The 22805-nt window shown below is 46.0% G+C and overlaps 1 protein-coding gene across 6 annotated transcripts in view; it reads left to right on the top strand.

Moving 5' to 3' along the window:
• WIZ (WIZ zinc finger) overlaps window positions 1-21892 on the top strand; it is a 122872-nt gene extending 100980 nt beyond the window's left edge. For 4 of the 6 annotated variants that reach the window (XM_063931659.1, XM_063931656.1, XM_063931658.1 and 1 more), the window contains 5 exons: window positions 1732-2088; window positions 3380-4222; window positions 4392-4751; window positions 4831-5020; window positions 19059-21892. In XM_063931659.1, coding sequence (XP_063787729.1) covers window positions 1732-2088; window positions 3380-4222; window positions 4392-4751; window positions 4831-5020; window positions 19059-19215 — 1907 coding nt within the window. In that variant the 3' untranslated portion in view covers window positions 19216-21892. The remainder of the gene's footprint in view (window positions 1-1731; window positions 2089-3379; window positions 4223-4391; window positions 4752-4830; window positions 5021-19058) is intronic. The other 2 variants (XM_063931657.1, XM_063931660.1) reach the window with 2 other exon arrangements.
• The last annotated feature ends 913 nt before the right edge of the window (window positions 21893-22805 follow it).

The raw sequence follows: 22805 nt of genomic DNA, 5'->3' as shown, positions 1-22805 counted from the left end.
TGTAGCTGACGGGTGATCTTAAGTTGCCCTCCGCAAGTCGAGTTGAATGGAGACAAACTTGAGGTTAACTATACAAAATGAACCCATTAGCCTGTACTAGGTGTTGTATAAGGTCACCACCACTATGAATCCGCCTCCTCCAGGTACGTTCTGGTGTCCCTGCTACTGCAGAAGAGTTGCTGTGGTGACTGTCACCCTAGCTGCCAGAAGGTGCATGAGAGAATAGAATGCAAATGTGTTACTGGCAGCATGCAATGGTTTCTGTTCCACGAAACTGATGGTTTTACCACGTCCCACGTTCTGTAGGTGCTCTGCACAGGCTCAGATTGCAGCTGTACATAATAACAAAAATAAGGCAGGAGCCCCAACATGCTTCTTAACCTTTACTTGCTCTCATTGATTGGGTTGGTGCATGATGGATTTTCTAATGTATTTCACATAAAGGGGTGTTTTGACGAGACTATCTGACCCATCAGTGCCCAGTTCTGCTGATACTAAACTGCTTTTTCTGCAACTAATAATGCCTGCTACCAGGTCTGGGAGAGTTCTGGCAGCACATGCATCTTCCGTTGGCATACTCAACAGATGCCAGGTTCTCGCCTCCTCTGACCCTTTCTAAGCCGTTATCCTAAGTTGTTTGAATTGCTGTTAGATGCACCTGAGTGCTGGCATCAGAAGTGGATTTGCAGGAGTTGGTTTTGTTTGACAAAGAATTTTCATAGTAACATAAACATTCCTTAAGTAAATCTCAGTTTTCAGTTTGCCATTGTGATCTCACACACTCTGATGTTGCTTATGGATGGTAACTTTCCAGTTGCTGACATATAGTGAAGGCGACTGTTGTGTGAACAGAGATTATGTAGGTACTGTGATAAGTGCACTGTTTGGCTGCATGTAGGTGGCGCAACTGCTGTAAGGCCAGTAAAGTAACATTTTATTCTGTTCCCTTCCTTTAACCTGAGATTTTCAGCAGGTGTGTAGGAGAACTTTGAGGGAATGGCTTGGCTACAATTAGGTACAGTTAGATTGCAGTTAAATCCCCCTGCCTGCGACTCTCCTGCTAAGCTCTGTTTTGCATGGCCTGGCTTAAGCATCTTGGCTTCACCTTCCAGTCTCTGCTTGCATGCTGTTTCCTGTTTGCTTAGTGTAGTCTGGTTCTAGCTATTGTGTATTTATGTGATTATGTACAAGTGCAGGCTTAAAAAAAAAAAAAAAAAAAAAGTGAAGTGACCTTTTGAGCTACACACCACCATGCTTGCAATGCATTTTATTGCAGAGAACCTTTTAGTGTTCGTTTTGCCTCCTTGCACGAGCAGCTTCCAGTCTGTGGCTGGAGTAATATTGATCCGAGTGCGGCCTATCCATTCGCTAGGAACTGATGACACAGCTGAGGCGTAAGTGTCTCTTGTGTCAGTGTTACTAGTTTCTAGCGAATAAATAGGCCAGGCTCAGCCACCGGAGAGGCTGCCCAGGCTGTAGGTCTGTGACATATACACCTTGAACCCTCTTTTGATGATAAATCTATTTTGGTGACCAGCCTAAGCAGTGTACATATGTAATATGGTTTTTCAATATTGTTTAAGGTTGTATTTAGGTTAAATGGCCGCTTGGTTATCACATATCAATGTGCCCTAAGCGAAGGCTATCAGTTTGTGGAGCACCTTTTATTGCCCCGATAGCCCCTTTCATTTTTCAAGACCGCAATTTATTTGTCATCCCCTCCTCCTCCAGCCCCAAGTTCGGAAGAAGTCCGCTGCGAGTTCTGCGGCGAGTTCTTTGAGAACAGAAAGGGCTTGTCGAGCCACGCCCGCTCCCACCTGCGCCAGATGGGTGTTACAGAGTGGCATGTCAACGGCTCGCCCATCGACACCTTACGGGAGATCTTGGCCAGTGGGACCTGTCCCAGAACAGGCAACAGGATCAGAGACCCCAACTCGGAGAAGCTCCTCCCACATCATCCTCCCTCCTCCCCCACCGGCTCCCACCCATACAGTGGGTTGGCTCCGGCAGTGCAACAACGCAAGCCTCCTCGGCTTCCTACCTACCAGGCCAGCGAGTGGCCCTCCGATCTCTCACCTTTAAACTTATGTAAGTGGGTCACCGATCGCCAGTTCTACATGTTACTTGCTCATCTTCATTGCTTCCCATTTTGTCTGTTGCATTCTTTAATTCAAACAACCCTTCACTCTGCCAAGTAACCCTTCGTAGTGTCCTCAGGGGCTAGCTCATTACTTGTTTAATGAGAAGTTTGGTTTGATGTCGGCCCATAGTGTGCTTGGTTTTTGTGTAGGTCACAGTATTTTACATTTGTCCATCCTTGTAATAAGGAAATTAACACACTTGCCTTGCTCTCTGTGAGGAATCAAACTGGTTTTAAGGCTGTTTCCCTTCTTGTTGTAGCAATCTTGTGTGGTCTGAAATTGGCATTGCATGCTCGCCAATAACCTTTTGTATTAATGGGTGCTGGCATTTTAAGTGTCTTGGATGTAGGCAAGAGTTTGCAAGTAGACCGTTGTGTACCTTCTGTGTCATGTGTTTACTGTAATAACATGCTGCACTGAACAGTAATGTGCTATAACATGTAGTAGCCAATTGGATCTTTCCTGCTTAGTCTTATTGTACTGACCATTAGGATATTGGCTGCTATTTGGCACATTACGGCTCACTGTACCATGTACGAATAAAGCCTAATGTTTATAGGGCATAGTGGAGATGACAGTATACTTCTACTGTATGTAATAAGCAACATGTCTCCTAATCACAAGAAAAGGTTTAGGCACTTAGTCTTTTCACAATCAGTGTTTGGATCAAAACTTTGTATTAAGTTCGTAAACTCTGTGTTATAAACCGCTCTGCTAACTGGAGGCTGGAAGATAGTGCTTGGTGAAGGTTTAATCCTATGGCATGTAGAACATATTTGTGTATAGTGTTTCCCAAATTCACCAGCCTGCTTCATAAAGCAGGCATTATCTTTAATCTCAGATTGAGCCTTTGTACCTCTCTGTGCTTGAGGTTGAAAGCAGGACGAGGATGTCCCATTTATACAAGTGTCCTCAAACCTGGCCATATACTCGCCCTGGATTAGACAACCCTGCTGTGCCCTTTATAACTATCAGCCAGTGACTTGTGTCCCTTCTCTTTTGTTTGGGGGACACTTCCTGGGTGCATGTGTGTGTCTTGTGCATTGTAAGAGACTGATGTCGTCGTCCAGCTGCTGTGTGACTACTGGAATGTGTCGGATTACCGTGTTCTATTCTTTCCTTTTCCCCCCTCTTCCTGCTCCTTTTTTTTTTTTTTTTTACCATTTTTTTGCCTTTTTTCCATATATTTATTGCAGTTTTCTTTTTCTATTAATTCTACACTTTCTCCTACTCCCCAGCTTCCCGTGCAGACCCCACCCGCGACATCCGCTGTGAGTTCTGCAATGAGTTCTTCGAGAACCGCAAGGGACTGTCTAGTCACGCCCGCTCACACTTGCGCCAAATGGGTGTTACGGAATGGCATGTGAATGGCTCACCCATTGACACTTTGCGGGAAATTATACGCAAGAGACGTCCTACACCGCCGCATGTTGCTAACATTAAAAAGGAACCACGAGGAGAAGAACGGCCTACCAGTCCATCGCACAGACTGTCGCCACTAGGTATTGGATCAGGAGGCATGAATCGAGATCTTTCAGTGTCGCCTCATGGGCGCCCGCACAACAACTTTCTTTCCCCCATGCTAACAAAAAGGCCAGCATCCCATGAACCAAGACTTACCCAGTCTGAGCCAAAGGGCTATATGAATATAGAGTCAAAACCTTGCAACCAGTCACAGTCTAAGTCTTACATGCCAGGTGAGAATAGGCCAAAAGCCTATGGTCAGGATGAGGGTAGGCCGAAGACCTTTATTCAGAGTGATGGAAGGCCCAAACAGTTCCTGCAAAGTGGTGATGGGAGGCCAAAGACTTTCATGCATGACGGGAGACCAAAGGGCTTCTTGACGGGTGAAAACAGACCCAAGCAATTTATGCAAGGGGAAGGCAAGCCTAAAACATATTTGCAAGGTGATGGGAGGCCAAAATCTTTTATACCTGGGGAAGGTAAACCTAAACCCTACATGCAGGGTGAAAGCAAGCCTAAGACTTATTCTCCAGATGGCAAGCCAAAGGCTTATATCCAAACTGAGCTTCCATTCAAAGTAAAGGTGAAGGCATCTCCCGACAAAGCAGTCACTACTTGTAAGTAATGCTTATGATTGCTCCTGCTGCCAGTTGTTGGATTTTACAGTGTTTGTAATATGCTGGGTTTCTCACTCCTCTCTTCCTCTTGCCCTTATTCTGTTTCCCCTAATCCTACACCCATTCTGTTCTCTTCCAATTACCCCTTCCTCCCCTCCTTCTCCTTCAGCAGTGGAGGCTTGCTGCGAGCTCTGTGGGCTTTACTTTGAAAACCGGAAAGCGCTTGCCAGCCATGCCCGAGCTCACCTTCGCCAGTTTGGGGTTACAGAATGGTGTGTCAACGGTTCCCCCATCGAAACACTACGAGAGTGGATGAAACAGCGACCTCAAAAGGCTGGGGCTTATCTCAGTTATATCCAAGGAGGTCGCCCATACACTAAAAAGTTCAAGCGAGCTTCACACACCCCAAAACCTGGCGCACCGGAGAGAGAGAGTCCAGCTGTTACTCCTGGGAAAGTAGTGGAGACAGATCGTCCCGCCGGAGCACAAGGGACGCTACCAGAAAAGCCGGCAGAAGCACAGGGGCTGAGTAAGTGTGACATTAGGGTGGGTGTGGAGGAGATTGACATGTAATAGATGGGTAATAATGTAAAACTATTTATCAACAGAAACAGAGCGCCGTCCGTCTAAACCAACCGAGGTTCCACTTTCACGAGATGATGCAGTCTCTGAAACACTACCCAAATCTGAGGAACCGCGACCACCCCCAAGAGCACGTCCTGTCCCTTCCCTGGTTCCAAGACCACCTCAGACCTCCTTAGTCAAGTTTGTGGGGAATATTTACACATTGAAGTGCAGGTGAGAATTTATTTCTATTTCCCTTCATAACTTTTCTGTTTGTGTTTTTGTTTTGTTTTTTCAATAGCTGTGGAGTTGCTGGTCTTTCACCCAGTTGCATTATCTACTTTTCCACTTCTGTGGTTCCTTCTCTAATCATTGACTCGAGCTTACCCAGACAGGTTACTATTTTGGAACTCAAGTATTTTAAAATATAAAGTAGTCAGTCTGTTCATTACTTATGTATTGAGGGATAGCTCTAAAGGCCATTAATATACATTTCTGAAGTTTAAAGAACATTTTGGGCTTATGTTTGGTTCTTTCTTCTTTTAAAGCCTGCTGGTTATAAATCGTGTCCTTAACATTTGTCAGTAAAGTTTTAGAGAATGATCATTTAAGGAAAAACTAGAGAGCCTTTCCCTAAGGTTTTCTTTGCCATTGCTACCCAGTGCTTTGTGCATTATGTACTTGGCAGGAGAGGAGCAGGGATTCCTCTATGGTAATTTCCCAGGCTGCATTTAGGAGAGACTGCTCTGTATGTGATGGTCTCTCCTGAGCGAGGTTACACCAAACCTCACCAGGACAGAGCTGTAGAGTTACAAGGCACAGCATGACCCAGTATAATAGCCCATTGAGGAAACACTTAATGCTAGGTTGGTGGGACTCTGCTCTCTAAAGAGCCTGGAGCATGAGAATAATGATGCATTAAATGCTTAATTGTGGGAGAATACAAACATGCCATTAACCTAGTATTCGTATAGTTTTCTTGGCAGTAGATGGGGACATACTAATACTCTAGATCAGTCTAACCATGATGAAATGTATGTGTTATGAACTTTGGTTGAGATGGGACGGATAAGTTTAGTCTCTCAGTTTAGTTGTCATGCCTAAATGTTACCCAATTGTTATATGATTTCTCTATCGTCCTAGTGGATGCTGGGGTTCCTGAAAGGACCATGGGGAATAGCGGCTCCGCAGGAGACAGGGCACAAAAAGTAAAGCTTTTCCGATCAGGTGGTGTGCACTGGCTCCTCCCCCTATGACCCTCCTCCAGACTCCAGTTAGATTTTTGTGCCCGGCCGAGAAGGGTGCAATCTAGGTGGCTCTCCTAAAGAGCTGCTTAGAGAAAGTTTAGCTAGGTTTTTTATGTTACAGTGATTCCTGCTGGCAACAGGATCACTGCAGCGAGGGACTGAGGGGAGAAGGAGTCAACTCACCTGCGTGCAGGATGGATTGGCTTCTTGGCTACTGGACATCAAGCTCCAGAGGGACGATCACAGGTACAGCCTGGATGGTCACCGGAGCCGCGCCGCCGGCCCCCTTGCAGATGCTGAAGACAGAAGAGGTCCAGAATCGGCGGCTGAAGACTCCTGCAGTCTTCTAAAGGTAGCGCACAGCACTGCAGCTGTGCGCCATTTTCCTCTCAGCACACTTCACACGGCAGTCACTGAGGGTGCAGGGCGCTGGGAGGGGGGCGCCCTGGGAGGCAAAATGAGTACCTATAAAGGCTAAAAATACCTCACATATAGCCCTAGAGGCTATATGGAGATATTTAACCCCTGCCTGATTTCTCAAAATAGCGGGAGACGAGCCCGCCGGAAAAGGGGCGGGGCCTATCTCCTCAGCACACGGCACCATTTCCTCTCACAGCTCCGCTGGTCAGGACGGCTCCCAGGTCTCTCCCCTGCACTGCACTACAGAAACAGGGTAAAACAGAGAGGGGGGGCAAATTTATGGCGATATTTTTATATAACAAAGCAGCTATAGGGGAGCACTTATTATAAGGCTATCCCTGATATATATATAGCGCTTTTGGTGTGTGCTGGCAAACTCTCCCTCTGTCTCCCCAAAGGGCTAGTGGGTCCTGTCTTCATTAGGAGCATTCCCTGTGTGTCTGCTGTGTGTCGGTACGTGTGTGTCGACATGTATGAGGACGATATTGGTGTGGAGGCGGAGCAATTGCCAAATATGGGGATGTCACCTCCTAGGGGGTCGACACCAGAATGGATGCCTTTATTTATGGAACTACGGGATAGTGTCAACACGCTAAAGCAGTCGTTTGACGACATGAGACGGCCGGACAATCAATTAGTGCCTGTCCAGGCGACTCAAACACCGTCAGGGGCTGTGAAACGCCCTTTGCCTCAGTCGGTCGACACAGACCCAGACACAGGCGATGACTCCAGTGGTGACGGTGACGAATCAACCGTATTTTCCAGTAGGGCCACACGTTATATGATTTTGGCAATGAAGGAGGCGTTACATTTAGCTGATACTACAGGTACCACTAAACAGGGTATTATGTGGGGTATGAAAAAACTACCTATAGTTTTTCCTGAATCAGAAGAACTAAATGACGTGTGTAATGAAGCGTGGGTTGCCCCTGATAAAAAGCTGATAATTTCAAAGAAATTATTGGCATTATACCCTTTCCCGCCAGAGGTTAGGGAGCGCTGGGAAACACCTCCTAGGGTGGACAAGGCGCTAACACGCTTATCTAAACAAGTGGCGTTACCCTCTCCTGAGACGGCCGCACTTAAAGATCCATCAGAAAGTATATACACACATGCAGGTGTTATACTACGACCAGCTGTAGCAACTGCCTGGATGGGCAGTGCGGGGGTAGTTTGGTCAGAATCCCTGATTGAAAATATTGATACCCTGGACAGGGACAATATTTTACTGTCGTTAGAACAAATAAAGGATGCATTTCTTTATATGCGTGATGCACAGAGGGATATATGCACACTGGCATCACGGGTAAGTGCTATGTCCATTTCGGCCAGAAGAGCTTTATGGACGCGACAGTGGACAGGCGATGCGGATTCAAAACGGCATATGGAAGTTTTGCCGTATAAGGGGGAGGAGTTATTTGGAGTCGGTCTATCAGATTTGGTGGCCACGGCTACAGCCGGGAAATCCACTTTTCTACCTCAAGTCACTCCCCAACAGAAAAAGGCACCGACTTTTCAACCGCAGCCCTTTCGTTCCTTTAAAAATAAGAGAGCAAAGGGCTATTCATATTTGCCACGAGGCAAAGGTCGAGGGAAGAGACAGCAACACGCAGCTCCTTCCCAGGATCAGAAGCCCTCCCCGGCTTCTACAAAAGCCTCAGCATGACGCTGGGGCTTCTCAAGCGGACTCGGGGACGGTGGGCGGTCGTCTCAAAAATTACAGCGCGCAGTGGGCTCACTCGCAAGTAGATCCCTGGATCCTGCAGATAATATCTCAGGGATACAGGTTGGAATTAGAGACAGATCCACCTCGCCGTTTCCTGAGGTCTGCTTTACCAACGTCCCCCTCCGAAAGGGAGACGGTGTTGGAAGCCATTCACAAGCTGTACTCTCAGCAGGTGATAGTCAAGGTACCTCTTCTGCAACAAGGGAAGGGGTATTATTCCACTCTTTTTGTGGTACCGAAGCCGGATGGCTCGGTAAGGCCTATTCTAAATCTGAAGTCCTTGAACCTGTACATAAAGAAGTTCAAGTTCAAAATGGAGTCACTCAGAGCAGTGATAGCGAACCTGGAAGAGGGGGACTTTATGGTATCCTTGGACATCAAGGATGCGTATCTCCACGTTCCAATTTACCCCTCACACCAGGGGTACCTCAGGTTCGTTGTACAAAACTGTCACTATCAGTTTCAGACGCTGCCGTTCGGATTGTCCACGGCACCTCGGATCTTTACAAAGGTAATGGCCGAGATGATGATTCTTCTTCGAAGAAAAGGCGTATTAATTATCCCATACTTGGACGATCTCCTAATAAGGGCGAGGTCCAGAGAACAGCTAGAGATGGGATTAGCACTGTCTCAAGAAGTGCTAAAACAGCACGGGTGGATTCTGAATATTCCAAAATCCCAGTTAATGCCGACAACTCGTCTGCTGTTCCTAGGGATGATTCTGGACACGGTTCAGAAAAAGATTTTTCTCCCGGAGGAAAAAGCCAAGGAGTTATCCGAGCTTGTCAGGAACCTCCTAAAACCAGGAAAGGTGTCTGTACATCAATGCACAAGAGTCCTGGGAAAAATGGTGGCTTCTTACGAAGCGATTCCATTCGGCAGATTCCACGCAAGAATTTTCCAAAGGGATCTGTTGGACAAATGGTCAGGGTCGCATCTTCAGATGCACCTACGGATAACCCTGTCTCCAAGGACAAGGGTGTCTCTTCTGTGGTGGTTGCAGAGTGCTCATCTATTGGAGGGCCGCAGATTCGGCATACAGGATTGGATCCTGGTGACCACGGACGCCAGCCTGAGAGGCTGGGGAGCAGTCACACAAGGAAGAAACTTCCAGGGAGTATGGACGAGCCTGGAAACGTCTCTTCACATAAACATTCTGGAACTTAGAGCAATATACAATGCTCTAAACCAGGCAGAACCTCTGCTTCAGGGAAAACCGGTATTGATCCAGTCGGACAACATCACGGCAGTCGCCCATGTGAACAGACAGGGCGGCACAAGAAGCAGGAGGGCAATGGCAGAAGCTGCAAGGATTCTTCGCTGGGCAGAGAATCATGTGATAGCACTGTCAGCAGTGTTCATCCCGGGAGTGGACAACTGGGAAGCAGACTTCCTCAGCAGACACGATCTTCACCCGGGAGAGTGGGGACTTCATCCAGAAGTCTTCCACATGCTGGTAACCCGTTGGGAAAGACCAATGGTGGACATGATGGCGTCTCGCCTCAACAAAAAACTGGACAGGTATTGCGCCAGGTCAAGAGATCCGCAGGCAATAGCTGTGGACGCGCTGGTAACGCCGTGGGTGTACCAGTCGGTGTATGTGTTTCCTCCTCTGCCTCTCATACCAAAAGTATTGAGAATTATACGGCAAAGAGGCGTAAGAACGATACTAGTGGTTCCGGATTGGCCAAGGAGGACTTGGTACCCGGAACTTCAAGAGATGATCACGGAAGATCCGTGGCCTCTACCTCTAAGGAGGGACTTGCTTCAGCAGGGTCCCTGTCTGTTTCAAGACTTACCGCGGCTGCGTTTGACGGCATGGCGGTTGAACGCCGGATCCTAAAGGAAAGAGGCATGCCGGAAGAAGTCATTCCTACTTTGATTAAAGCAAGGAAGGAAGTAACCGTGCAACATTATCACCGAATTTGGCGAAAATATGTTGCGTGGTGCGAAGATCGGAATGCTCCGACGGAGGAATTTCAACTGGGTCGATTCCTACATTTCCTGCAATCAGGATTGTCAATGGGTCTCAAATTGGGATCTATTAAGGTTCAAATTTCGGCCCTGTCGATTTTCTTTCAAAAAGAATTGGCTTCAGTCCCTGAAGTCCAGACCTTTGTTAAGGGAGTGCTGCATATACAGCCTCCTGTGGTGCCTCCAGTGGCACCGTGGGATCTAAATGTGGTTTTGGACTTCCTAAAATCTCATTGGTTTGAACCACTAAAAAAGGTGGATTTGAAATATCTCACATGGAAAGTGACCATGCTTCTAGCCCTGGCTTCTGCCAGGAGAGTGTCAGAATTGGCAGCTTTATCTTACAAAAGCCCATATCTGATTTTCCATTCGGACAGGGCAGAACTGCGGACTCGTCCGCATTTTCTCCCTAAGGTGGTGTCAGCATTTCATCTGAACCAGCCTATTGTAGTGCCTGCGGCTACAAGTGACTTGGAGGACTCCAAGTTACTGGACGTTGTCAGAGCATTAAAAATATATATTGCAAGGACAGCTGGAGTCAGAAAATCTGACTCGTTGTTTATATTGTATGCACCCAACAAGATGGGTGCTCCTGCGTCTAAACAGACGATTGCTCGTTGGATCTGTAGCACAATCCAACTTGCACATTCTGTGGCAGGCTTGCCACAGCCTAAATCTGTAAAGGCCCACTCCACAAGGAAGGTGGGCTCATCTTGGGCGGCTGCCCGAGGGGTCTCGGCATTACAACTTTGCCGAGCAGCTACGTGGTCAGGGGAGAACACGTTTGTAAAATTTTACAAATTTGATACTCTGGCTAAGGAGGACCTGGAGTTCTCTCATTCGGTGCTGCAGAGTCATCCGCACTCTCCCGCCCGTTTGGGAGCTTTGGTATAATCCCCATGGTCCTTTCAGGAACCCCAGCATCCACTAGGACGATAGAGAAAATAAGATTTTACTTACCGATAAATCTATTTCTCGGAGTCCGTAGTGGATGCTGGGCGCCCATCCCAAGTGCGGATTATCTGCATAAGTTGTACATAGTTATTGTTAACTAATTCGGGTTATTGTTGAAGGAAGCCATCTTTCAGAGGCTCCGCTGTTATCATACTGTTAACTGGGTTTAGATCACAAGTTGTACGGTGTGATTGGTGTGGCTGGTATGAGTCTTACCCGGGATTCAAAATCCTCCCTTATTGTGTACGCTCGTCCGGGCACAGTACCTAACTGGAGTCTGGAGGAGGGTCATAGGGGGAGGAGCCAGTGCACACCACCTGATCGGAAAAGCTTTACTTTTTGTGCCCTGTCTCCTGCGGAGCCGCTATTCCCCATGGTCCTTTCAGGAACCCCAGCATCCACTACGGACTCCGAGAAATAGATTTATCGGTAAGTAAAATCTTATTATATAGGCAGAGGTGCTCTAATATTGGTGCAAGATTACGCTGTACATGTGACACTCACAAAAATAAGTACAGGACATTGATGGCTTAACCTCAGTGTCACAGACACATGACAACCGAGGGAATTTAAATTAAAAAAACAAAACATTGGCTACTAAACACATTTTTGACAGTAAACATCTGCTATGGTTTATTCTTGCTTTTATGGGGAGGTAAAAAAAAAAAAAAGAGAAAGGTAAGACTCTCTTTGGGGCACTCTGCCTGTGTCTAAAATAGAACTGTTATTGAATTTGGCTAATTATGGGGGGGGGGGGGTCTTTAAAAGTTGAAAGCCCATCGTACAGGAAGAATTGTGGAAGTAGTAGTGCTCGCGGTGAAAAAGAAAATTACATTTAGATTTATTTTTATATCTGCATGTGTAATTTCTCCAATTAATAAGCAATTACCAATTTTGTTTATGCTTGCTTTTTTTAACATGCTAAATGTATAAGCTCCTCTCTGAATGTCCAAAAGAAAAAGGGGCAGGTATTAAATATTTTAACTAATCGCAGGGCAGTTTTGATTGGTTTAGGATGCCTAGCTTATCTTACTAGAGGATTTATCATAGTGTCTTTATTCTGTGTATGACGAGGTAGTATGTCATTGACAAATTGAGTCAGTAATTGCTGTGTAACAGAAAAACAAAGTAACAGAAGAACAAAAATCCAGAGAATACAGTGAATACAGTTGAGCATGACGTTGGCAATGGTAAAAAAAAAAAAAAAAAAAAAGTGATCCAGTCAATTCTCAGTGACAATGTTTAATTGACTGAGGCGCCTCATTAGTGTTTCCGGGACCGACTCTGTAAATTCACAGATATTTCTCTAACGTCCTAGTGGATGCTGGGGACTCCGTAAGGACCATGGGGAATAGACGGGCTCCGCAGGAGACTGGGCACTCTTAAGATAGATTTAGTACTACTGGTGTGCACTGGCTCCTCCCTCTATGCCCCTCCTCCAGACCTCAGTTAGAATCTGTGCCCGGACAGAGCTGGGTGCATTTTAGTGAGCTCTCCTGAGCTTGCTAATAAGAAAGTATTTTAGTTAGGTTTTTTATTTTCAGAGAGCTTCTGCTGGCAACAGACTCTCTGCTACGTGGGACTGAGGGGAGAGAAGCAAACCTACTAACTGCGGCTAGGTTGCGCTTCTTGGGCTACTGGACACCATTAGCTCCAGAGGGATCGAACACAGGAACCTAACCTTGGTCGTCCGTTCCCGGAGCCGCGCCGCCGTCCCCCTCGCAGAGCCAGAAGACAGAAGCCGGCGGGTTGAAGCAAGAAGACTTCAAAATCTGCGGCAGAAGACTCCTGTCTTCATATGAGGTAGCGCACAGCACTGCAGCTGTGCACCATTGCGCCCACACTAACCCACACACTCCGGTCACTGTAGGGTGCAGGGGGGGGGCGCCCTGGGCAGCAATTGATTACCTCCTGGCAAAAAAGCAGCATATATACAGCTGGGCACTGTAATATGCATGAGCCCCCGCCATTAATTTTACACACAATCGCGGGACAGAAGCCCGCCGCTGAGGGGGCGGGGCCTTCTTCCTCCTCAGCACTCACCAGCGCCAATTTCTCTCCACCGCTCCGCTGAGAGGAAGCTCCCCAGGCTCTCCCCTGCAGACTCACGGTAGAAAGAGGGTAAAAAGAGAGGGGGGCACATAAATTTAGCGCATTAATCATATATACAGCAGCTACTGGGTAAACACTAAGTTACTGTGTGATTCCTGGGTCCTATAGCGCTGGGGTGTGTGCTGGCATACTCTCTCTGTCTCTCCAAAAGGCCTTGTGGGGGTCCTGTCCTCATATAGAGCATCCCCTGTGTGTGTGGTGTGTCGGTACGCATGTGTCGACATGTTTGACGAGGAGGGCTATGTGGAGGCAGAGCAGGTGCAGATGAATGACGTGTCTCCGCCGACGGCGCCGACACCTGATTGGATGGATATGTGGAAGGTGTTAAATGATAATGTAAACTCCTTGCATAAAAGGTTGGATAAAGCTGATGCCTTGGGACAGTCAGGGTCTCAGCCCATGCCTGATCCTACAGCGCAGAGGCCGTCAGGGTCTCAGAAGCGCCCACTATCCAAAATTGTTGACACAGATATCGACACGGATTCTGACTCCAGTGTCGATGACGATGATGCAAAATTGCAGCCTAAAATGGATAAAGCCATCCGCTACATGATTATAGCAATGAAGGATGTATTGCACATATCAGAGGTAAACCCTGTCCCTGACAAGAGGGTTTATATGTATGGGGAGAAAAAGCAAGAGGTGACTTTTCCCCCTTCACATGAGTTAAATGAGTTATGTGGGATTCCCCCGATAGGAAAGTGCTGATTTCCAAAAGGTTACTTATGGCGTACCCTTTCCCGCCAACGGACAGGATGCGCTGGGAATCCTCCCCTAGGGTAGATAAAGCTCTGACACGCTTATCTAAGAAGGTGGCCCTGCCGTCACAGGATACGGCCTCCCTAAAGGATCCTGCCGATAGGAAGCAGGAAAGTATCCTGAAGTCTGTTTATACACATTCAGGTACTCTACTAAGGCCGGCAATTGCGTCGGCCTGGATGTGTAGTGCTGTAGCAGCATGGACAGATAATCTGTCTGAGGAACTGGATACCTTAGACAAGGATACCATTTTACTGACCCTGGGGCATATAAAAGACGCTGTCCTATATATGAGGGATGCCCAGAGGGACATTTGCCTACTGGGCTCTAGAATAAATGCAATGTCAATTTCTGCCAGAAGGGTCCTGTGGACTCGGCAATGGACAGGTGATGCCGACTCCAAAAAGCACATGGAGGTTTTACCTTACAAGGGTGAGGAATTGTTTGGGGACGGTCTCTCGGACCTAGTTTCCACAGCTACGGCTGGGAAGTCAAATTTTTTGCATATATTCCCTCACAGCCTAAGAAAGCACCGTATTACCAAATGCAGTCCTTTCGATCACAAAGAAGAAGAAGGTCAGAGGTGCATCCTTTCTTGCCAGAGGCAGGGGTAGAGGAAAGAAGCTGCACCATACAGCTAGTTCCCAGGAACAGAAGTCCTCCCCGGCTTCCACTAAATCCACCGCATGACGCTGGGGCTCCACAGGTGGAGCCAGGAGCGGTGGGGGCGCGTCTCCGAAATTTCAGCCACCAGTGGGTTCGCTCACAGGTGGATCCCTGGGCTATACAGATTGTGTCTCAGGGATACAAACTGGAATTCGAAGTGATGCCCCCTCACCGTTACCTCAAATCGGCCCTGCCAGCTTCCCCCATGGAAAGGGAAGTAGTGTTAGCGGCAATTCACAAGTTATATCTCCAGCAGGTGGTGGTAAAGGTTCCCCTCCTTCAACAGGGAAGGGGATACTATTCCACAATGTTTGTGGTACCGAAACCGGATGGTTCGGTCAGACCCATATTGAATTTAAAGTCCCTGAACATTTATCTGAAAAGATTCAAGTTCAAAATGGAATCGCTCAGAGCGGTCATTGCAAGCCTGGAAGAGGGGGATTTTATGGTGTCTCTGGACATCAAGGATGCTTACTTGCATGTCCCCATTTATCCACCTCATCAGGAGTACCTCAGATTTGTGGTACCAATTCCAGACGTTGCCGTTTGGGCTCTCCACGGCACCGAGAATATTTACCAAGGTAATGGCAGAAATGATGGTGCTCCTTCGAAAGCAAGGAGTCACAATTATCCCATACTTGGATGATCTCCTCATAAAGGCGAGGTCCAGAGAGCAGTTGCTGATCAGCGTAGCACACTCTCAGGAAGTGTTGCAACAGCACGGCTGGATTCTGAATATCCCAAAGTCGCAGCTGATTCCTAAAACGCGTCTGCCTTTTCTGGGCATGATTCTGGACACGGACCAGAAAAAGGTGTTTCTCCCGGTGGAGAAGGCTCAGGAGCTCGTGACTCTAGTCAGAGACCTCTTAAAACCGAAACAGGTGTCGGTGCATCGCTGCACGCGAGTCCTGGGAAAGATGGTGGCATCATACGAAGCCATTCCCTTCGGCAGGTTCCATGCGAGGATCTTTCAGTGGGATCTGTTGGACAAGTGGTCCGGATCGCATCTTCAGATGCATCGGCTGATCACCCTGTCCCCGAGGGCCAGGGTGTCTCTTCTGTGGTGGCTGCAGAGTGCTCACCTTCTCGAGGGCCGCAGGTTCGGCATACAGGACTGGGTCCTGGTGACCACAGATGCGAGCCTCCGAGGATGGGGGGCAGTCACTCAGGGAAGAAACTTCCAAGGGTTGTGGTCAAGTCAGGAGGCTTGTCTGCACATAAATATCCTGGAACTAAGGGCCATATGCAACGCCCTGAGTCAAGCGGAGCCTCTGCTTCGCAACCAACCGGTGCTGATTCAGTCAGACAACATCACCGCAGTGGCTCATGTAAACCGCCAGGGCGGCACAAGAAGCAGAGTGGCGATGGCGGAAGCCACCAGGATTCTTCGTTTGGCGGAGAATCACGTGCAAGCACTGTCAGCAGTGTTCATTCCGGGAGTGGACAACTGGGAAGCAGACTTCCTCAGAAGGCACGACCTCCACTCGGGAGAGTGGGGACTTCATCACGAAGTCTTCACTCGGATTACAAATCGATGGGAACTGCCACAGGTGGACATGATGGCATCCCGTCTCAACAAAAAGCTGCAACGGTATTGCGCCAGGTCAAGAGACCCTCAGGCGATAGCTGTGGACGCACTAATAACACCGTGGGTGTTCCAGTCGGTCTATGTGTTTCCTCCTCTTCCTCTCATACCCAAGGTGCTGAGAATCGTAAGAAAACGAGGAGTGAGAACAATACTCATTGTTCCGGATTGGCCAAGAAGGACTTGGTACCCGGAACTGCAAGAAATGCTCACAGAGGACCCATGGCCTCTGCCTCTCAGACAGGACCTGTTGCAACAGGGGCCCTGTCTGTTCCAAGACTTACCGCGGCTGCATTTGACAGCATGGCGGTTGAACACAGGATCCTAGCGGAAAAAGGCATTCCGGATGAAGTTATTCCTACGCTGATAAAGGCTAGGAAGGACGTGACAGCAAAACACTATCACTGTATATGGCGAAAATATGTTGCCTGGTGTGAGGCCAGGAAGGCCCCTACAGAGGAATTCCAGCTGGGCCGGTTCCTGCACTTCCTACAGTCTGGAGTGACTATGGGCTTGAAGTTGGGGTCCATAAAGGTCCAGATTTCGGCCCTATCCATTTTCTTTCAAAAGGAACTGGCTTCTCTTCCTGAAGTTCAGACGTTTGTTAAGGGAGTGCTGCATATTCAGCCCCCTTTTGTGCCACCAGTGGCACCTTGGGATCTCAACGTGGTGTTGGGTTTCCTGAAATCCCACTGGTTTGAGCCTCTTAAGACCGTGGAGCTAAAGTATCTCACGTGGAAGCTGGTCCGAGGGGTTTGATGCTCTGTTGTTGTTCATACTGTTGACTGGGTAAGTTTATCACAAGTTATACGGTGTGATTGGTGTGGCTGGTATGAGTCTTACCCTGGATTCCAAAATCCTTTCCTTGTAATGTCAGCTCTTCCGGGCACAGTTTCCTTAACTGAGTTCTGGAGGAGGGGCATAGAGGGAGGAGCCAGTGCACACCAGTAGTACTAAATCTTTCTTAGAGTTCCCAGTCTCCTGCAGAGCCCATCTATTCCCCATGGTCCTTACGGAGTCCCCAGCATCCACTACGGACTACGAGAAATAGATTTACCGGTGAGTAAAATCTTATTTTCCTCTGATGGTTTTATGCAAAACACAAAAAAAGATGGCTTTTCATTTGGCTCCGTGATCACTGAGTGTCTGTAATGATACCAATTTGTTACATTGTAAAGAACATCCTACAACTTAGTGGAATAGTAACAGTGTAATTACAGTGCTTATTGATACATTGTGTCAAATGCCTAAAAGGCACGGTGGCATAGCATTTAGTACAGGACATTACTCTAGACAGGCAGCACTCGGAATCATGCACATGAGGCAGTTGCATGCGGATAATACACTGTAATAACAAACAGTAGGTCCTGCAATCAATCCTCATGCGGCTGCAGAAGGAAATAATTCTCTTAGAAGATATTGCAGCTACAATCCAATCCGTGAGCTGCTAGAGAGTATTGGAAGATTTATACTGTTATGAGAATATATGTTAAATTGTATTGGAAAAAAAAAATATATAGATTTAGGAAATTCCAAACCCCCTCTTATGCTGCGGGTCAGTCATGCAGCTGCTGCTCGGTCATTTGCATATTAGTATAGAATGGCTGAGTGAGCGTGCATCTGTGTTACAATAAAGAGAAGGAACAAAATCACGATTTAGAGCTATAACTTTAATTTACATTTTAATAATTTTTTAAAATTTTAGTAACTTAATAGTTCTAGATCTCTTAGATCTAGAATTCCCAGACAGCCTTGATGTATGTCACAGTGCAAGGCCAAATATAAAGGGTCAATCTAATGAGAGAACCCTGAATTGGAAAAGAATAAAAAGGTAATAAAGTAAAAAGGGGGCAACCCCAGAATTTGTGACTGATTGCTACTGCCAATTGTGTGTGGCTAATGCCACAGTGAACAATAGTGAGGGCTTCACATTCACAGTCCCGAAGTTCACTAAGAGAGTAGTAGTAGTAGTAGCCGGGTGTATCGGTCGTTGGGTCAACCCAACTTAGATCGACACTCGTTAGGTTGACTACTGAAGGTTGACATTGCCACTATGTCGACATAGACATTAGGTCAGAAGGTCGACATGTTTTTTTTTTTTTTTACTGTTTTTGGTCTCTTTTTCTCCGTAAAGTGACGGGGAACCCAAATTAGTGCACTGTGTCCCCTCGCTCGGCACAGGTTACCGTTCCAGTTGTAGTCCACGTTGATCGTTAAGTATGAAAAAAATCCAAAAAAATGAACAAAAAAATATTGAAAAACGCATGTCGACCTAGTACATGTCGTCGTAATGGCAATGCCAACCTTCAGTGGTCGACCTAACGACTGTATCCCGTAGGCTGGTAGACATGGACAATCAGTGCATGTCCTGTACTGGAGCATTGCAGGAACATGTAGCTGCTTTGCAGAGCCACGCTGTCAGCCTACTGGTAGTGAGAGGAAAGTGTCTGGTGTGGTAGTGCAGCAATGTGTACAGAGGGTGCCAGCGGACTGTCATCGGGAAGGGGGGTAGCTGCTCGTGTACAGTGGGAACCCCACAGAGGTCCGAGGCTACGCTTCACTGGGGCTTCATCAGTTGGGATGGTGTCGTGTCTATTTGGATGTTGGAAAGTGGGGTAAGAGTCCTCTACATCGGTGGAAAAAATGTACCTCATCAATGACAAAAACAATGTCCGATGCCCATCTCTCACAAAAGGAATTGTTTTATGAAATGATCTCCTATGCAAGAACAGCGTCACCCAAAAATTTAACGTTTTTATGTAGTTATGGAGGGGGGATAGTAGATGATTAAATGCTTAATTGTTTCCCACTCCCCTTTCCGTCTTTCAGGTTTTGTGACATCCAATTCCAAGGTCCACTCTCCATCCAAGAGCAATGGGTCCGTCACCTGCAGCATCACATACTGGAAATGAACTTCTCCAAATCCCCAAGCCCACCCCATGAGCTCTCCTCCCAAGAGCAGCCTGAGCCTACCAAAGCTCAATAGCCAGCCAATAGCTCCGGGACAAGGGTACATCACCTTCACGCCAGGACAGCAAGCGTTCAAGTTATGTGGAAGAAAGCTATAGGTGGCAGCTTGAAATGTGTAGTCCGGGGAGTAATGTGTAATAAAATTCTGAGATGGAGTTGGATGGCCAGTTAGGTAAAGAGCAGGTGTCGACAGATCATAGGGCTCCTGGGGATGTTGTATGGGCTGGAATGTTACAGTAAGTAGAATGAGTATGATACTGTGGTCACAGTAATGGCTTTAAGGGTCTGGCAATGGGTAACTTTTTAGAGGGTGTAACAGACAATTGATGTTGTATGGAGATGGGTAAAAGGCTGGCCTATTGTTTAACACGCATGGTATTTAGGCATTGTAAAGTGGGAAGAATAAAACTGCAATTACAATACAACCTTTATCTGATAGGTGGTGGGTGTTTTATATTCATGGTCCCCATGAATATTTCTTCCAAAATTGGAGTTAGCTCCCTTCCATCGAAGTTTGCTGAATGGCATCATACCGCATGGGCTTAATATCTGCTCTGGCTGGAACAACTGGATTTCCTGTTGTGTCCTTGACGTTATGAAACTAACATTGACATGACTGAGGTTGAGTAGGTTGGACTTCCTTTGGTGACTGTGTTTAATAGTTTGGTAATGTTTGTGGCAACAAATCAAACACACTAGAGATATTAACTCAAAATTACAGGACCTCCTTCTTCGAAGTACTATAAATCCAGATGAATAAACTCCTTTCACTGCACTGTGACATATACCATCTGAGTGACTTGATGGCGATTATGTGACCAGTTTCAGATGATGTATCTCCTCCCAGGTTCCTGCTTCAAGATCTCATCGGGGCAGTGTGTACTGACTGGTAATGGTGGTCTAGTGAGTAGTACTTGGATGCTGGCTGCAGTGCTAGTTACTCCTGACTGACCAGATTTTATTTTGTTTCATCAATTAGTCACTTAAAGGGTGTACTGGGTCACAAAGTCGTGGTGATGGCTAAAGGGACCTTATTGTAAATATGCTTTTATATAGTGTTTTTAAATAGGACAGTGTCCTGTAATATTAAAGCAGTTTTTTTTTTTTTTTTTTTTAATTGGTTTGGAGCTCCTGTGGTCAGGTTTACACAGTTTCTACAAGAACCTTGCACAGCCATCTGCTCTCACATGGTTATATATATCTTCCCTTACTACAGAGTTTTTCAGCTCATCAACTTTTAATACATAGAGAAAATCACAAAGCAGAGTCTGAGGGAGAAATGCTACAATTAAATGCTAAGCCGACAAACTGTAAGAGTAATAAACAATTTCATTTAATGTTCAAAAATTAAATTTGCCGGATCAAAATCATTAAACTGGGTATTACAACTTGCTGGAATAACTTAAACCTTGCTAAGACTTTTGCCTGAAATCACATTTTGAAACTCTAAAAACACACTTAACAGTTTTGACTGACTTCTGGTCGCAACATATGTAACCATGGAAACTGCATTGTTTTTGTTTTTAATATCCAAAATAATTACAAAAAATAATTTTACCCCTTTTTTTTTTTTTTTTTTTTTTTTTTTTAAAGACCCAGAATATGCAGCGTTATTGTGATAGTGTCCCTTTAATGCAATCTTGCACAGGGAGCGTAAATACTTTTTTTTTTTTTAGCAGTTATTGTGATGGGAGAACACAGGCAAAACGGCTTGGGGGGAAAGTTGTGTCTTTACTGGGGGTTTTTTTTTTTTACCCAGATTGCTTTTTGGAAGGTTGGCTGTAGGAAAGAGCTGAAGTTCAAAGATTCCATTTGGTGTTACCACTCCTAGTCTATGGGTGTAGTCTGCATACACAGTCGCCCCTCACAGCCCCTTTCCCATTAAATATGGGTTTTGTTACAGGGTTTTCAAATGAGGAACCTTTATGTATATAATATATACGTTGTAATATTGTGGTTGTATATTTTGTCACCTCCTGTATTTGGGCTAACAGATCTATGGTTTTAGAGCCAGTAAAACGTAACTGTGTCCAAAATCTGCGGACCTTTTACGTAAATGCTCTTTCCTGCTTGAATGTATTGAACATTTACTTTTCTATCTGTAGATGGAGGTACTTCTATCACTAAGGATGCGTCTTCATGGTGATACATACCGTAACTTGTAGATGGGTGTGACCTATATTATAAATATGAAATGTGGAGGGGTGTTTGTTTATTAAGGTGACCAGACTGGAGTAGATCTCCTACCCTCACTCACCACACCCGCCTATGTGGTGGGATTAGTAGAAGTGAGGCGTTACTTTGCGCATGCATCCTGTAAAGGTCTTCCACTAGTCACATGTTAATTTATGCACACATGCTTCCTACTGTCTGCAGAGAGAGTATTATCCTATAGACCCATTATGAATATTGTGTATTATATAGTGGGGCACCATCCAATGCAAGTATTCAAAGTAGGGTTCCTGAAGTAATTGTTATCCTTTCCTACATTTACCAAGAGGTTGGGTCACACTTTTGTTGTCCCCCTCCTCCACCTCTTACCCTGAAGATTACAATGTGAAATCTTGTCCCCTGATGACCCTTAAGACGCTATTTGACGTTTTCCTGGTAACCTGAAGTTTTATTTTCTGTATCAACTCTTTGATTTAACGTTATTGTGTAGAATTTAAGTAAAGTGATCTGTTTTTACCCTGGATGTATGTTTTTTTGCTGTCACTCACTGTCTTAGGTCTTGTGATATACATAATGTCAGCACTGAGCTATAATTCAGTCCATGTAGTAGGCTGGGAGAGCTCACCTTACAGTGTGGTGTAACAGCAGATCTGGGCAAATGGCACACACATCTGGGATTTGCAGAAGCTCTAATGTCACAGGAAATCAGGATAACGAGCATTTTCAGGTGATTGGGAATTTGTAATTAATTGTTTTATATAAAGGTTAATTAAACTTTTAATTGTTTCCTGAATTCCACAGTGACATTTGTCAGTGGTCTAAGACTTCATACAGCAGCTATTGAGATGCATTCATTTTCTATTTGTCTGAGGTTCTTGCACTTACTGAACAGCAAAAGCCTTGTGATATATTTACAAAGCTTCTCTGCAGTTCTGTCATCTGGATTTCAAAGGGCAATAATAATTGCAAAGCACACCTGGTCTTGCATTTAATATTAATGTGCTTTTAAATCCGTGTCTGGATGATAGGTTAACACCAAATGGTCGAAATGAGTATTTCTAAAAAATAAAATAAAAATTAAAAATCAGCACCTTTTTTTTATACTTTACCATGGCAAGAACCACTGACAAGCTGTAGCTTTGAAAAGCTACTGCTTAGTAAATATACCCTCTACTGTAGTGTTGGATGTACTTTTGGTGAACCCTCTTACCTTCCCCCTTCCTACAGCAGTTTTGAGTAATGACCCTCCCCCCAACCCACACCACCACTGTTGCACCTCAAACACGCCTGTCTACATACAAGCAGCAGGTTTTTTTTGTGGCTTGTGTAATAATGGAGGAGCTTAATCACGCAGGGCTAATAGGTCAGTGGGTGTTTCCGATGCATCTGCAATTTGAATGTGCAAACTCTTAATTATGGTGCAGGTTTTTCCAA

The sequence above is a fragment of the Pseudophryne corroboree genome, chromosome 6 (assembly GCF_028390025.1).
Source record: "Pseudophryne corroboree isolate aPseCor3 chromosome 6, aPseCor3.hap2, whole genome shotgun sequence".
Taxonomy (NCBI): domain Eukaryota; kingdom Metazoa; phylum Chordata; class Amphibia; order Anura; family Myobatrachidae; genus Pseudophryne; species Pseudophryne corroboree.
The sequence above is the reverse complement of the archived record's forward strand: the minus strand, read 5'-3'. Positions and strand labels throughout refer to the sequence as shown.